General features: G+C 50.1%; 1 protein-coding gene across 5 annotated transcripts in view; it reads right to left on the reverse strand.

Annotated features, from left to right (window-relative positions):
- LBH (LBH regulator of Wnt signaling pathway) overlaps nt 1-15916 on the reverse strand; it is a 213409-nt gene that overhangs the window by 66219 nt on the left and 131274 nt on the right. Inside the window, exons 4-5 of one of the 5 annotated variants that reach the window (XM_075925341.2) lie at nt 13664-13832; nt 12953-13468 (exon numbers count right to left, since the gene is read on the reverse strand). The exons of 3 other annotated variants lie outside the window; for them this stretch is intronic. In XM_075925341.2, the coding sequence (XP_075781456.1) occupies nt 13113-13468; nt 13664-13832 (525 nt within the window). In that variant the 3' untranslated portion in view covers nt 12953-13112. Of the gene's footprint in view, nt 1-12952; nt 13469-13663; nt 13833-15916 lie in introns of those variants that run through there. One more of the 5 variants, XM_075925338.2, reaches the window with a different exon arrangement.

The raw sequence follows: 15916 nt of genomic DNA on the forward strand, positions 1-15916 counted from the left end.
GGAACAGACCAAAGTCCTAGCATATCACTGCTAGTAGGGACAGGAGCCATGACGAGCATCAGTCTTTACCCCAGAGATAAAATTACTGCAAGTTAATCCAATAACACTTCCACACCTCCTCTCATTCCTCCCTGTGACACACAGCCCAACTCCCCTCCCCATCCCTGCTTCCTCCCATCCCCCTCACAGTGTCACTGACTCCCCATCTCTCATCCGACGCACTGTAACAACAATGCTCCTCCCCCCACAGGCCTTCATGTCACTGCAAGTAGTTTGCACCTTTCTTGCTTTTACACTTCCTCTCCCCCTTTTATTCTTTCTGCATTTCTCCTCTCTGCCTTTCCCACTCTGCCTATGGTAAGAAGTCATCCATAGCACTGAGCTCTGTAGAACTTTCTCCCTTGGATATTGTCTACAGACAAACTATATTGCATTATGGCTTAATAGGGTCGAGCTGCTGGAGGCTTTTTTGAATTCTGCACATGTCCAATACCTAAGCCTCTTGTTTCTTGCAATGCTCAGTTTGTTGGTGACAGAGATGTTTCATTTAAAGCACATGATCATTTAACACATATTGTTAAATCCAACCTTGTGTAAAGGGGAGCAGTTATAACGCTTGGCCCTGAAAGCTGTGGGGGTGACTGCTTAACAATTACATTTAATTTGGGCTGCTTTTATTTTTCTTTCCCTTCTACTCCTTCCGTTTTTAGTCCCAAAGGCAGAAATAGGAAGCATGACAAAGAATAAATGCTGAGAAACAAAAAGTCACTTTCCAACTGGTGCTGTCACTGAATAATGTTAAAATTTATAATAAACGGGCTTGCAAGAGAAAACATATACCTTCCCTGAGCATGTTTCTAAAGCAGAGATGGGCTTAAACCAAAATCCCAGACCTCAGCATGCCAAAATGCTTGAAGATGCTTGAATTCAAATTCAGATCTGGATTTCTGAAATGGCTTCTATAATTCCAGAGGGCTTGAACCAAAACTACAGGTCCAAACAGCCCCACATTTTGGAGTTTTCAAAATCTAGATTCAAATTATGTAGCTTGGGCCCATCTCTTATTGAAGCAGGGGAGGGGAACCTTAATTTGGGTTGGGGGCCGCTGGCCCACAGAAAAATCAGGTGGGGGCTGCACACAAGTGAGAAACAAAACAAACAAACAAATTCTCACTGACATAGTGCCTGACTGAGGAGAAAAAACACTCCCCACATTCACCTCTGAAAATTGTCTCTTTAAGATGTCTGAACTTAAACTCCAAAAAACTGAAGAACTCAGTTACTAACCCCTTCTGAAAATTAGGCCGTTGGATTTATAATGCAAACAATGTTTGAAATATGCAGATTTTTGCCTTATGTAATAATAGATTGGAAAAGAGTAACTATGTCTAAAACCACTGTATGGTCATTGTTGGCAAATTTTGACTTTTTAAAGGTAACCTGAAAACGTAGTAAATATATTGGACCTGCGTCCACGCCCTTAAAAATGATTTACAATGAAGGTCTGCAAGTTTATTTTCTTTTTTTTTCCTCAGAAATTCAGGTGTTATCTTTCAGCTGTGAAAGATTAGATGACTAGCAACATGATGACATAAGAGAACTAAACTAAGAAATTGGGAGGAAGAATGATTTTTGTCAAAGTATTTAAAACACTTTGGGTTTTGTTTGGCTTTGGTAGAAACTTTTTACTTGAGTGCCTAATGAACATTGATGAGAAATAACATCTTTGGCAAAGATTCAACCCTTCTATTGAAATTCACACATTCATAATAAACTTATAACACCGCCAACAAAATTAAGGAATATAAACTTAATAGACCTAATATTTCTTGGGCTAAAAACAAGCAGGAAAGAAAAACACAAGAACTTTCAGACCTTCTTTCATAATAATAAATACAAAAGATCACAAGTCCAGGTTTTAAAAAAGAATAATTTGCATGCCATCTTTAATGGCATCTCCTTAAATTTCTGCTATTTTCTTTCATTTCTGCTATTTTTCTGCTTTTGGTTGCAACAAATGTACCAACTTTTCTTTTCTTTTTTTCCCAACTTCAGAAGTCTCTTCCTTTTTAGCAGGAAGGTATTAATGACCACGGATTTAGGGAAGAGAAGGGAAATCAAGTATGCGGCATATCAGAACAACAGTCACTTTTGTTCCTATGCACTCTGATGAGGTTATCATGCACTTGCTCACTCACTGAACACTGCCATGCTGCTGACATCCTATTGCCTCTATTAGTAATGGCTGTTGCCATGGCCACCAAGTGATGAATCACTTTTTGAGTCTGGTGTATGAATCTCTCCCAAAGTTGGGCTCAGACCTGTAATGATGGCTATTTTTAGCCACATGCTGCATAATGTAGGCACTGATGAGCATTCACAGGTCTTCATTAGTCAGCCATTTCCAGCTGAATGGAGGGTGTGTTAATTCGGACCATGGTTAAATGAGCACAAAACGGGGAGAGTAGTGCTATCAATAAGGCTGTGAACAGGGACTCAATGAGGGTGCCATCTCGATGCACCTACAGTTGAAGGGCTCAAGCTTGATTCTGCTGAAATCAGAAAGAATTTTGCCCCTGACTACAAGCACATCAGAATTTAGCCCAGAGGTGGGGAACTATTTTGGGGTTGGGAGATGCTGACCCACAGAAAAATCAGTGGGAGGCCACACACTAGTGAGAGGCAGCACCAACAACAACAACAATAACAAAACCCTCACTGATGTGGCCTCCAACTAAGGAGAAAGACACTCCCCACATTCCCCTTGTACACCAGAGCCTAGTGGGGCCTAGCCTAGTAGATTTTGCATGCTCCTGCCCTGCAGTGGGGCAGTGGAGAGGCTTGAGCACCAGCACAGGCTCCCCAATGCTGGGGGGGCTGGGCCCTGAGCCTCAGGAGCCAGATTCAGGTAATCTGTTGGCCACATCTGGCTTCTAGGACTGAGGTTCCCCACCCCTGATTTAGCCCGATGCAAAGGAAAGTAATCAGCTCTTTAACACATAGCATCAAGGCCCTTTAGGGTCATCCCCTCTCTTCAGAGATGGGAAAATTGAGCCTTGTGCAGTTTGAGGGAAAGTCTCTATATCTGCTGAGCTCTTACAAATCAAAGATGTTTAAATCAGATGCAACTTTTCAGAGTCAGGGTTCTGTCTAACAGTTCCCCTCTCCACCTCGCCCTGCACTTTAGAAGTGTCTGCATTTCAACACCTTTGTATGGTTGGCAAAGTGCTTTGGGTTGTGCTCTTCTCGACAAAGTCAGATGAACTTGAAGAATATCCCTGTGCTTCCTCTTTCTCCTGCCTAGCTTCTGGTTGATTATATCACAGAGTGCAGGCTTTTTTGGGAGCAGCTGTTCTTCTTGTGTGGCATTGCATACACATCATAACACAGCCTGATAGCTCAAGATCAGACATGAACAGGAGGTGTTGGGAGTTGGTTAAGGAGGCTCCCCTGTGCTGGCTTTGAGCACGGGTAAGGAGGGTAGGATTTTCCTGCTCATCTGGATCTTTCTCCCAGTCCCTGTTTAATATTAGTGATGCACCTGTTGTGCAAAATTTTAACGCAGGCAGGAAGGCAGATCTTCAACTGGTGTAAATGATCATAGGTTCATTTAAGTCAATGATGCACTGGATAGTTCACACAAGCTTAAGGTCTGGGCCCTGAGATCAAAAACACCTCATGGTTCAAGGGGCTTGTATTGCCTATAGACAATCCACTGCATAACTCAGATCCAGATCAAGATTCTGAACAGGCCCCAGAGTTCTGGGTTGTCTGGTTCAGAGATTATAGCTCAGATTCATTTCCAGTTTACTTGCTGACACAGCAGAAATTTTCACTAATGGATGATGGGAGCTGGTTTCTGGTTTCCCTTGTGAAGCTTTTTCTTCCCACACCCCTCTACTCTTCCAGAAAAGTGGAGTTACTGGCACAGAAAGCTCAGAAACATCAAATGTAATTTTAAAACCCCCAGTCACTTTGCTTCTTGTACATTTCAGTTTACACATGGTGAAAAATTTCTGCCCCTGGAGCACCTAAACCAGACTCAGGACAGCTGTCTCTCTCTCTCACTTCAGCATGGAGTGTAAAGGCAACTCAATACTTTAGTGTGGCCATTTCAGGTGACAGCTGAGATCTCGATGATGTGACCCAGCAAGGCTGCAATTACCATCTTTGTAACTACCATACTCAGTTTAGAAATGCAAAGGTTCCTGAAGATGATGCTGGCTATAAGTCACTCCATACAGAAGAGATGGCTCAGCCTAACCCAGAGGAATGGGAGAAGTTAGTTTTTCTGCTGTTTTTTTCATATATTCCAGTTCATGGAATATATATATTCCTGTTCCTTCCTTGGCACCAGAGGAAAATAGCCAGCCCAAGTCATTTTGACTTTATGTTCCCAGCTGGCACCTATGAAAGAGCAGAAAGAAAATGGCCATTCAAGCAACTTAATGCCCTCAGTGCCTCCTGTCCATTGTGCAGCATAAATACAGCAAAATGACATGTGCTTGGCCCTGAGATGGAGGTGCTATGTCCTGTTTCCTCTTGCTGCACCTCTGTGGAAAGCAAACTCAGTAAGGAGTGGGGGGGCGCATAGGACACCTGTGATGTTAAATATCTATAACAAGGTCTCTTCACAAGCCCTGTGCTTAAACGCCTGCATGGCTGGATTTTCTTATGATCCATTAGGGTATGTCTAGATTACATGGCTCCATTGATGGAGCCATGTAATCTAGTTTACCCGACATAGTCAATGAAGCGGTGATTTAAATAATCCCTGCTTCATTTAAATAAAAATGGCCGCCGCACTGTGCCGACAATCAGCTGATCCGGCACAGCGCGGCAGTCTAGACACGGATCAGTCAACAAGGGAAGCCTTTGTCATCTGCTCCTGTAAACCTCATTTCACGAGGCATACGGGAGCGGTCAACAAAGGCTTCCCTTGTCGACCGATCCACGTCTAGACTGCCGCGCTGTGCCGGATCAGCTGATTGTCGGCACAGCGTGGCGGCCATTTTTATTTTAATGAAGCGGGGATTATTTAAATCCCCGCCTCATTGACTATGTCGGGTAAACTAGTTTACATGGCTCCGTCAATGGAGCCATGTAGTCTAGACATACCCTTAGAGGCCAGCTGGTATTCATGAAGGTAGCCCCATTGACGCCCAAGGACATATATCATTTTACACCCGCTGCAGATTTGGCCCTAGAAGTGATGTTGTCACAGGCACTTTTATTCTCTTCTGCCAGTGGCTAAATCAAACCTAGCTGAGTCTTTAAATTAAGACATTCTCATTTAGGTTGAAGGGAACTTGTGTATAAGAATAAAGGAACCCGCATGCCTGATTCCACCAGGGATCCATTCTGTCCATTGTCCCATCTCTAGCTGTGGTGAGCCAGCACTGAATGTTTTAAAAGAGGATGCAAGAAACCCTAAAACAGACAATTACAGAGCAATCTGTTTGTAGGAGAAGTTCACAGCTAATCCTGGCCCTTAAGGGTTGGTTTACGTTCTGAAGGATGTGAATTTATAATCCCTTTAATGTTTTTGCACTAAATAACATAGCTGAAGTTGCATTCTTTCCTTATACTCCAACTCAATGAGCTAAACTCAGAGATAAGGTGTAAGGGGTGGGGGATAAACTACATATCAGTGAGTTGAGTGTGAATCTCGATTATGTCAGTAAGTCTAGTTTAAAGGCATATAAGGGCTAGTCAGTACTTGAAAAGAATACTTCCAAAGAGGATAGAGAGAGGTTGTTCTCAATAGTGACAGGTGATAGAATGAGGAGCAATGGTCTCAAATTGCAGTGTGGGAGGTCAAGGTTGGGTATTAGGAAAAACTATTTCATTAGGACGATGGTGAAATACTGGAATGGGTTACCTAGGAAGGTGGTGGAATCTCCATCCCTTGAGGTTTTTAAGTCCCAGCTTGACAAAGCCCTGGTTGGGATGATTTAGTTGGGGTTGGTCCTGCTTTGGGCAGGGGGTTGAACTCGATGACCTCCTGAGGTCTCTTCCAGCCCTAAGATTCTTTGAAATGCTACAACAACATGGGTGCAGAACTTCCATGTAGACACAACTTACACCTTTACACCTATTAAAGTTCCAATTAATCCATCCCCCTTTCCCCAAGCAATCATCTAAGCCAAAGGAAGAATTCTTCCAATGACCAACCTAGGTCTACATGAGGAATTCAGGCAATTTAACTCTGTCACTCAGGGTGTGGCGGGGTACCACCCGCCTCCGTCCCCTTTCTCCTGGGAACAAAGCGTGAACCACCAGCCCGGAGGCCTAGTCCAGCACTCGCAGCAGGCCCAGAGGCCTAGTCCAGCACTGCGGGGTGGGGTAGGGGGGTCCGGGCCCTCCCTCTCCACCGGACCCCAACCCAGGGCCCTAATGGTGGTGGGTGGTTCCCACCACCGGCTCAGCGGGGGGTCCTCCCCCAAAACATGCCAAGCCCACTGGGGAGGGGGGGTTCCTGGCCCCTTGCCCTGGGTTGCTTCCTACCCCCAATCTGGTGGCCGACAGAGGTCCCACCTGGTGATGCTGGGTTGCCGGCAGCGGCCTCGTCCGCTGGTCTTGTCCCTGGGGCAGCAGCACAGGGGCGTCTTCTGCAGCGGGGCGGGCGGTCACCGGGCGGCGGTGTCGGGGGCGGGCTTGCCCCGGGGCTGGTGGTAGCAGCAGCGGCGCCTCCTCCGGCTCTGGATCTGGCGGCAGGCCCGGCGGCGGGCCTGCAGCTTGGGCCGGAGCTCCTGCCTCCCCAGCGGTCTGCCTCAACTGAGCAGCCCAGCAGTCTTTTATAGCGAGGCTGCACTTCGAGCATGCCCAGTAGGGCTGTGGGGGAGAGGCGTGTTCTGCCCAATAAATGGGCTCCCTTTCCTCCTGCTCAGTGTGGGGCAGGTTAGCCCCGTCACACAGGGGTGTGGATTTTTCACAGTCTGGAGTTACACCAACTTAGTTTTCTACAGGCTGACCCTTTCTAGTCTGGCACTCTTTGGTCCAGCATGATTTTAGTTAGCTGGATGTCCACTTATCGTGGGTGTGGACAAGTTTCCCACAGTATCAGAACATTTGTTTACAGCCATCCTGGCTCTCAGTGTTCTGTGCTGTTATTTAGCCTAATTTACCTCTACATGTCTTCTAAGAGCCCAGTAAGCATTGGAAGTGTTGGTAATACTGCTAGGCAACATTGACCTTACATGGTTCAGCAAATTATCTGGCTCAGCATTGGTCAGATGATGAGGTTGACTAGAGAAGTTCAACCTGTAGTGTAATTAGGCCAGACCTAAGTTTAACAGGCATCTTCATTAGAGAAAAATACACATTCAGAGGGCTGGAAGAAAGTATGAGTCATACACCAATGCAGACTCCCTTTAGTTCCACTTCAGGTATTGCTGTCCCCACAACCAGCTCAGTCCTTGGCCTCACTACTGAGGCTATCATAAATAGTTGCAATTAAATGGTCATTTTTTAGTTCAGCCATCTGTCCAGTAGGAACCACACAGAGCAGTGAGATTATGTCATATGGATACTAATCCACTATTGTTTTCCGACCATTACTCCAGAGCCAGATTCCAAACAGTGGCCTCCATTAGAAATGAGACTTTCTATCTATAATAATGTCCAACTTCTTCTGCCACAGGCCAGGTGTAAATCACTGGCCTACAAGTCAACAGTGTTATCTATTACATTCTCACTCATGACAATCTGCAGTGGAACCAGTGACCTAGAGTTGAAAGGCATCACAGCCCGTAGCAATCCCTTGAACTATCTACTTAAGCACTCGGAGTATGTGGGTGTCTATGTGCAGGAATCTAGCTCTGGCTTGCATGGAACTGCACTACAACTCAGTTCCTGGAACTCCCTGCTCACAGTGATCTCTGGCTATGAACGTACACACAGCAAGGGAGGGTCTAATAGCTTTAGTCAGGGGCTGACACATTTGGAATAGAGTCTTCACTATTGCATGTTAGAAATGTTTGTTTATCTTCCTGCTTCCTCTCCAAAACTACTCACTCCAGCTGGGTCATAAAGGAACAATAGCTGCATATTTTTAGTATCTATCTATGAATCACTGGCCAGTTTTTCCATTTCGTCTCCCCAATCCTTTCTTATAAAGAACTTTTAGGGAAGGGGGTTGGTTGGTCTGGTTGTTAGAAAGAGACCCTATAAAGGAGTTCAAGCTAAAACATGCATTGTTTAAAAAGATGTCTTAGCAATTAAGCAACAAAATGAGCATGTTTGGCAGAAGCTGGGCGAACTCTTCAGAACTTTCAGTTGCTGATGACAGGATGTCAGCGCACCCAGAACCTATGAAAAATCAGGTCTGATAATACAATTTAAAATTCTTGTGGCCACTGCATGCACATCTTGGCTTTAAACACCTCAGAGTACAGGACCAGTTGGCGCTTGGGTGTGGAGGAGGGAGCTCAGCAGGAAGGCAGGAGTCACCTGTGCACCTTGGATCTAGACTCTGATTTCCAGCACCCAAAGCCTGTGTGATGTTTAATTGTAGGATCCTATCCAACTCCAACTGAAATCCATTGACTCAAGCTAGAATGTGCCCCGCTCTGATTCCATCTCTCAGTTAATCTATTTTTTTCATAATTTTGGTTTTTTGAACTGTTAAATGGATTTTTGACAGCTGTGAGTTTTCTCTTCCAGCAAAGGATTCTCCAGCACATGACACAGACAAATTCCAGGGCTGTTAGAACCATGTGGTAGGTAAATGTCTGGCACAGCAACTGAGCTTTGAGCTCAGTAAGGCCCACAAGCTCATGATGCAAATCTGTAACCTAAATATAGTGTGCAGCAAAAAGTCCCTGTTCAAGAGAGATCTCTAGGGATGTCAGAGGCAGTTACAGCACAGACCCACAGAAGTACAATCAAAGGCAAACGGATGAGCACGCAAATGAGCTTTTGGGCCCAAATCTGTTCTGTTCAGGCCCATTTTTCTCACCCCTAACTCCATGAGAGCTGAGCACCTTCATTATCACCAAAACGTCTCTAGCCAGTGCTGGCAGGAATAAATGCAGTAAATAGAGCAGACCTTATGTACCGTAACTACAGAGAGATCCAGTACAGAAGATGTAGCCCAGGGGAGTGGGGCAAAGGGCATTTTCAGCCACTTCTGTGCTTGTCAAGGTGTGCCTCCACTGAAGCCAAGCTGTGACTGTAGCATGTATCGACATTTTCCAGCTTTGTTCAAGCCAGCTCTAGTAACCAGAACAGTGAAGCCACAAGACCATGGGCTCATTTACAGACCCTCCACACCTACAAAGCGGGGACTAGCAACCAAAGCAGGGAGCAGAATTGGCCCCATAGATTCCTTAGATTTGAAAAGTAACTACCTACAAGCTAATGTTGGTAAGTTGGCCCTTGGGCTATGGATATGTGGTCAGGGCTTCCCTTTGCAGGTTTGAATCTACTGAGTTTGAATCTATAGGAAAACCTGTTAGGACTCACCTGTTAGGATGGGACAGAGGATTCTCACACTGCTCCCGCCACCAATAGCTCCCATTGGCCAGTTAACAGCCAATAGCAGCTTCCTGTTTGCAGAATGGGCAGCATGTAATTTGCCCCTCCCTCCTCGTCCCCCAGGCTCACATGGCTCCTGTAGCTGCTGTGAGCAGTACCAGGGTGTGGAAATCAGGGACCCTAGTTAAGGAACCTGCTGGGCTGCTGGCTGGGAGCCACCCAAGTAAGGTCTCCCAGCCACAGCCTGCCTCTGGCACCCCAGCTCCTCCCTCTCCCAACCCTTTGCCCTCCTCCCTCTCCCCCGCACCATAAAACCCAAACCTTCTTCACCCCTGCTCCAGTCCCCATACATCATCCCAGACACTGCATCCCCTACTACACCCGTTCTTTGGTCACAACCCCCTCTCAGACTTTGCACCCCAATCCACTATCCCTGGTCACAGCCCAAATCCCTGCACCCCCTTCTGCACTCCTGTCTCAAAGTTACAATTCCCCACCCAGCTCCTGCACTCCCTTTGTGTCTCTAAAACCATTGACCTATAATAAGAAACAATGAGACAGCCTGAAGAGAAGAGCTTTGGATGTTTGCCACTCTCAGCTATGTTGACATCTTATGCTCTTGTAATTGTTCATTGTGCAGCTTAACTTAACCATAAACATTTTCTTCACTTTAAGTTTAATTTGAAAAAAAAAATTATTCCTTTTGTGCCTTAGATCAGAAGCTCAGTCATCTTGTCCTGACTTTTTCATAGGCTTTGTCTACACTTCAAAGTTTTGCTAGATTAACTGCACTGCTGGTCTAGTTAAACCAGCAAAACCTGTCGAGTACTGATGCAGTTATGCCAGTATAGCAGTGTTTGCAGAAGTATAACTTGTGCTGGTTCAAGAAAACAGCATAATCTAGAATTGTGTAAACTCTTTTATACAGCTATAACTGTATCTGTAGTAAGGTTATTAGCTTTACAGTTAAGTCAGCAAATCCCCTCTCCTCTCCAAGGGTATGTCTACACTACAGCGCTAATTCGAACTAACTTAGTTCGGATTAGTTAATTCGAACTAAGCTAATTCGAACTAGCGCATCCTGACTTAAAAACTAGTTCGAATTAGCGTTTTGCTAATTCAAACTAGCACGTCCACACTGATTGGACGCAGGGGTGCATTTAAGGGCGGCTGAAACTGGTTCTGGCAGGGCAGCAGGTCAGTAGTTGCTTTGTGTGGCTGCTGTCTGAGGTTATCTGAGGCTCATACTTAAAGGGACCCCCCTGGACAGCCGGTTTTCAGCTTTTCCGCTTGCTTGCCTACCTCGCCGAGGGACAGCAAAGCGTTTTTCTCTGCGCCCGTCTGTGTCGGTGCTTCCCTTCAGGGACGCTGCCGCAGGTGGCAACATGGAGCCAGAGCTCGCCCTGCACTTTCTGGTGCAGTTTATGGACTTGCTGCTGCAAGCCTGCCAGCAATGGCTGGAGGCTGCCTGGTTCCACCTGGTGCACATCAGCCCCCTGCCTCTCCGCCTGGCCACCCTGGGGGCCATGGCACAGTCGCGGTGGCGCCCGGGCGCCAGTGTGCCCCGCCGCATCTGGCATCTGGACACCAGCAGCGACTGGTGGGACCGTATCGTCCTGGAGCGCTGGGGAGACCAACAGTGGACCCAGAACTTCAGGATGAAGAGGGACACCTTCCTGGAGCTCTGCGAGTGGCTTGCCCCTGCTCTGCGCAGAAGGGACACTCACACGAGGCCCGCCATCCCCCTCCAAAAGCGTGTGGCCATCGCCCTCTGGAAGCTCTCCACGCCGGACAGCTACCGATCCGTCGGGAACCAGTTCAGCGTGGGGAGATCCACCATTGGAGTGGTGCTCATGCAGTTACGGCACTCACTGGCCACTGGGCCGGGGGCAAGGGGAGCTGCAAGGAGGGGATGGGCCGCCACAGGGAAAACGGGGTGACGGGGGGGAGGAGGCAAAAGTGCCCCACACCGGAGGGGCCAGTCTCTCCCAGCCGTACTACCTGCCGCCCGGGGGGTTTGCTCCCGGGAGTGGGGCGTGGGGCAATGCCAGGGCACGAGCACTCCCAGCCACCCGGGTGCCCCACTGATTCGCGCTTTGCTGTGTCTCTCTGCAGGTGGTCAAAGCCATCAACCGGGTGCTGCTCTGCAGGTTGGTCCGCCTCGCCAACCCGGATGCCATCATCCGGGGGTTCGGCGCCCTCGGCTTCCCCAACTGTGGGGGGGGCCATCGACGGGACGCACAGCCCCATCCGTGCCCCAGAACACCAGGCCTCCCAGTATGTCAACCACAAGGGGTACTTCTCCGTCCTCCTGCAGGCTGTGTGTGACCACCAGGGACAGTTCACGGACATTAATGTGGGCTGGTCCGGCAAGGTACACAATGCCAGGGTGTACCGGAACTCCTCCGTGTGCCAGAGGCTGCACGCCGGGACCTTCTTCCCCGACCGCCACATCAGGGTCGGGGACATGGACATGCCCATGTGCCTGGTGGGGGATGCAGCCTATCCCCTACAGCCCTGGCTCATGAAGCCTTACACGGGGCACCTCAACCCCTCCCACCAGGCCTTCAATGCGAGGCTGACCAGGGCCCGCATCGAGATAGAGGGGGCCTTTGGGCGACTGAAAGCCCGATTTAGGTGGCTCCTCACCCGCCTCGACCTCGCCGAGCACAACATCCCTCCCGTGGTGGCAGCATGTTGTGTGCTGCACAATTTGTGTGAGAGAAAGGGGGAGGTTTTCCTGCCAGCCTGGATGGCTGAGGCTGACCACATGGCTGGCCAGTACGCTCAGCCCCGCACCGCCGCTGTCCGGGAAGCCCAGCGGGGGGCCGTCCAGATCCGGGAAGCCCTGCAGGAGGGCTTCCAGGTGGAGGAGGAGGACTGAACTCTCCCTGCATGCCCCACTGGGGCCTTCTTCCACCCTCCCCCTTCCCCTTTCCCCTCCCTAAGGGTATGTCTACACTACCCCGCTAGTTCGAACTAGCGGGGTAATGTATGCATACCGAATGTGCAAATGAAGCCCGGGATTTGAATTTCCCGGGCTTTATTTGCATAAGCGGGGAGCCGCCATTTTTAAATCCCCGCTGGTTCGAACCCCGTGTAGCGCGGCTACACGGGGCTCGAACTAGGTAGTTCGGACTAGGATTCCTATTCCGAACTACCGGTACACCTCGTTCCTCATTCCTCGAGGTGTACCGGTAGTTCGGAATAGGAACCTAGTCCGAACTACCTAGTTCGAGCCCCGTGTAGCCGCGCTACACGGGGTTCGAACCAGCGGGGATTTAAAAATGGCGGCTCCCCGCTTATGCAAATAAAGCCCGGGAAATTCAAATCCCGGGCTTCATTTGCACGTTCGGTATGCATACATTACCCCGCTAGTTCAAACTAGCGGGGTAGTGTAGACATACCCTAACCTCCCTTCCTAATGTCAAGTAAAGACACCTGTTTTGGCAAAAAAACCCTCTCTTTATTTTACATAACTGGGGTGGGGGAAGGGAGGAGTGAGGGTGGGAAGGGGGGGAGGAACCTGGGAGGAGAGAGCTGGAAGGGGGTGGAAGGGGTGGAAGGGAAGTGAAAGTTCAGGCTTGGGGGTGCGGCTGGCTCTCCCGTCTCGCAACACTGTGGGTGCGGAGGTCTCAGGGGGGAGCGGGTGTGGAGGGTGGGGCAGGAAGGACAGGGGGTGAGGAGGAAGCGGGAGAGGGAGCAGGGGCAGCAGAGGGAGCAGGGGCAGCAGGGGTGGGAGGAGGAGCGAGAGCTGGGGCAGCCGCAGGAGCCGGAGCAGGAGGAGGCAGGAACCAGTCCACCAGGGTCTGGAGGTGGCCTCTGAGGCCATGGCCATGCTCCTCCAGTGCATCCACACTCCGCTGGCGCAGCTGAAGGTCCTCCCGGACCCAGTGCTCCTGGTTGTGGAGCAGCTGCTCCATGAACCCGAGGAGCCACCCCTGGTAGTCCTCCTCATTCCTGGCATTCCTGCTGGCCCGGGCGCGGGCGGCTGTGGTGAAACAAGAGCAGCGGTCAGTTCTCCCTGGGGACAATGTGGGTGAAACCCAGCCCCCCTCTGCAAGGCCAAGGCCCCTGCATGACACCCAGCTGCTGCTCCATGGTGGGCAAGGCCTAGGCGCACGGTCCCTGGTCTCCCCCTCCCCCCACCCCCACGTACACAAAAGGGGAGCATGATGGTACTCACAGGTGGAGGCCTCCCCGGCCTCGGATGACACAGGAGATGTGGTCTGTGGGGTTCCTCGGGGGTCCTGGGTCCTGGGCAGGCTCCCGGCAGGCTCCTGGCTCGCGGAGTCCTCCAGCTCCTCCTCCTTGGTGTCCGGGATGTGTCCCTCTGCCCCGGGGTCGATGACCACCTGGGGGGCATGGACGGCGTGAGCCCCGAGGATGCGGTCCAGGGCCTGAAAGTGGGGGCAGGCCTCCGGATCGGCCCCTGGCAGGCAGGCCCAGGAGTAGGACTGCCGCAGGTTCTATATTTTACAGCAGACCTGCTCCCGGATCCGCTGGTGGCCTCTGGCGGCCAGGCTGTCGGCCATGCGGCCGTAGACAGCCGCGTTCCTGTGGATAGTGCGGAGATTGTGGACATTGGAGGCTTCCCCCCAAACCTCGATGGGGTCCACGATCTCCGCACTAGACCAAGTGGGCGCCCGCCTCTTGCGGCCCCGAGCAGGCTCCTGGGAGCCGCCAGGCTGGTCCCGGGAAGAGGGGGAGGGCTGGGTGGCATCAGGTGGCTGGCTCATGGCGTGCCAGGTGCAGGGTCTGCTGGCTGGGTGCTGGCAGGCTTGCAACTGGCACAAACTGTGTAGCCAGCCTGTGGCCCTTTAAGGGCTCTGGGGCCGGGAGGGGGGCAGACAAGTTTCTCTGGTGTTGGCCAGAGTGGCCACCAGGGCAAGCTTGGAAGGGTTAGCCTCCCACTAGTTCGAATTAAGTGGCTACACAGCCCCTAATTCGAACTAGCTAATTCGAACTAGGCGTTAGTCCTCGTAGAATGAGGTTTACCTAGTTCGAATTAAGCGCTCCGCTAGTTCAAATTAAGTTCGAACTAGCGGTTTGTATGTGTAGCGCCTATCAAAGTTAATTCGAACTAACGTCTGTTAGTTCAAATTAACTTTGTAGTGTAGACATACCCCAACATAGCTATGCCCTTGCCAATACAATTTTTAAGTAAAGACCAAGTCTTACACTTCCTATTCATGATCATATAACATCCTGGTGGAAGCTGCAACATTTGCTTGCATGGAAAAGTAACTTTCAGGGAGGATTTAGAGTTGGATTGTCAAAAGGTCTAAGTCATCATTTCCCAAACTGTGGTACCCGTCCATGGAAAAAAATACCAGGCCTCAGAAAAATTTTTGCGTGAGAGCCCGCCTCACTGCCTCCAACCCCCAAGCCACGCTGATGTTATCTCCAGGGACCACAGAGGTAGCGCGGGCTTCCTGCAGGGTCGGGGGGAAGGTCTGCAGCTGTGCATCAGGTCCCGGAAGTGCACGGGCTGCTTTCCCCTCTGCCCCAACAGTTGGTGTGGTACCTAAAATGCTGGTCCATCGCGCGCTGAGGACTTTGTTCCCTTGCTGCCTTCCTGCGCGTAGGGGAGGGAGTGAGGATCCAGGACTGCGCCGGCTCCGGCTGCTCGAGTGGCTCATGCTGCTGTGGGGAGCGGAGGAGCAAGGCACGCACTGCCCTAGCAGTTGGGGCTGGCACGGTCTGGGACTCCCCGTCCCCCCACGCAGGAAGACATAAGGCATGCAACACACCAGGGTTAGTTACCGTGCCGCTGTTTGGGGATGGGGGAGCAGCCCACGCACTTCCTGGGCCTTGGCAGCTACAGGATCTCCAGGTATCGGTCCTTGTCCCCTCCCTGCCCCAACACCCACAAGCACCCAGTCCCCTGCCCCAGAACTTATTGGCACCCTTCCCCAGAACTCTGTCCCAGCACCCACAAGCACAGCTGGGGCTACATTTGTGAGGTTTGAGGGATTTGGAGGGGTTGTGTTTTTGTATCTCACTTGTGTGGTCCTGACTGACTTTTCTGTGGGCTAAAGTTGGCACTGGGGGCTTTGGGAGGACCAAAAACAATTTATTTGCATAGTCATCATTCGCTTAATGAATATGCAAATATGCAAATAAATGTTACCAGTCCTCCAAAAGCTCGTGAATGGATTTACTGGTCCCTGGTGTCAAAAAGTTTGGGAACTACTGGTCTAAGTGACTTGAGAGCAAATGTCCTATAAGCCTCCATGCTGTATTCACTGTGTTTAATGTGAGAAGGGTTTTGTCCTTTTTTAAAAAGTCAGCCTGTCCACTTTTCCCACCTCACTTCATCTTCCATTCCTTTGTGTGTGCTTCTGTGTTATCCCTCTCCCTTTGCTGCTTAGCTGGGCTCTCTCTCCCTCCCCATGATGGTTGACAGCTCAGTTCTCCTCCTAAGTGGCAGCTACTC

The sequence above is a fragment of the Pelodiscus sinensis genome, chromosome 3 (assembly GCF_052426305.1).
Source record: "Pelodiscus sinensis isolate ZL-2025 chromosome 3, ASM5242630v1, whole genome shotgun sequence".
Taxonomy (NCBI): Eukaryota; Metazoa; Chordata; order Testudines; family Trionychidae; genus Pelodiscus; species Pelodiscus sinensis.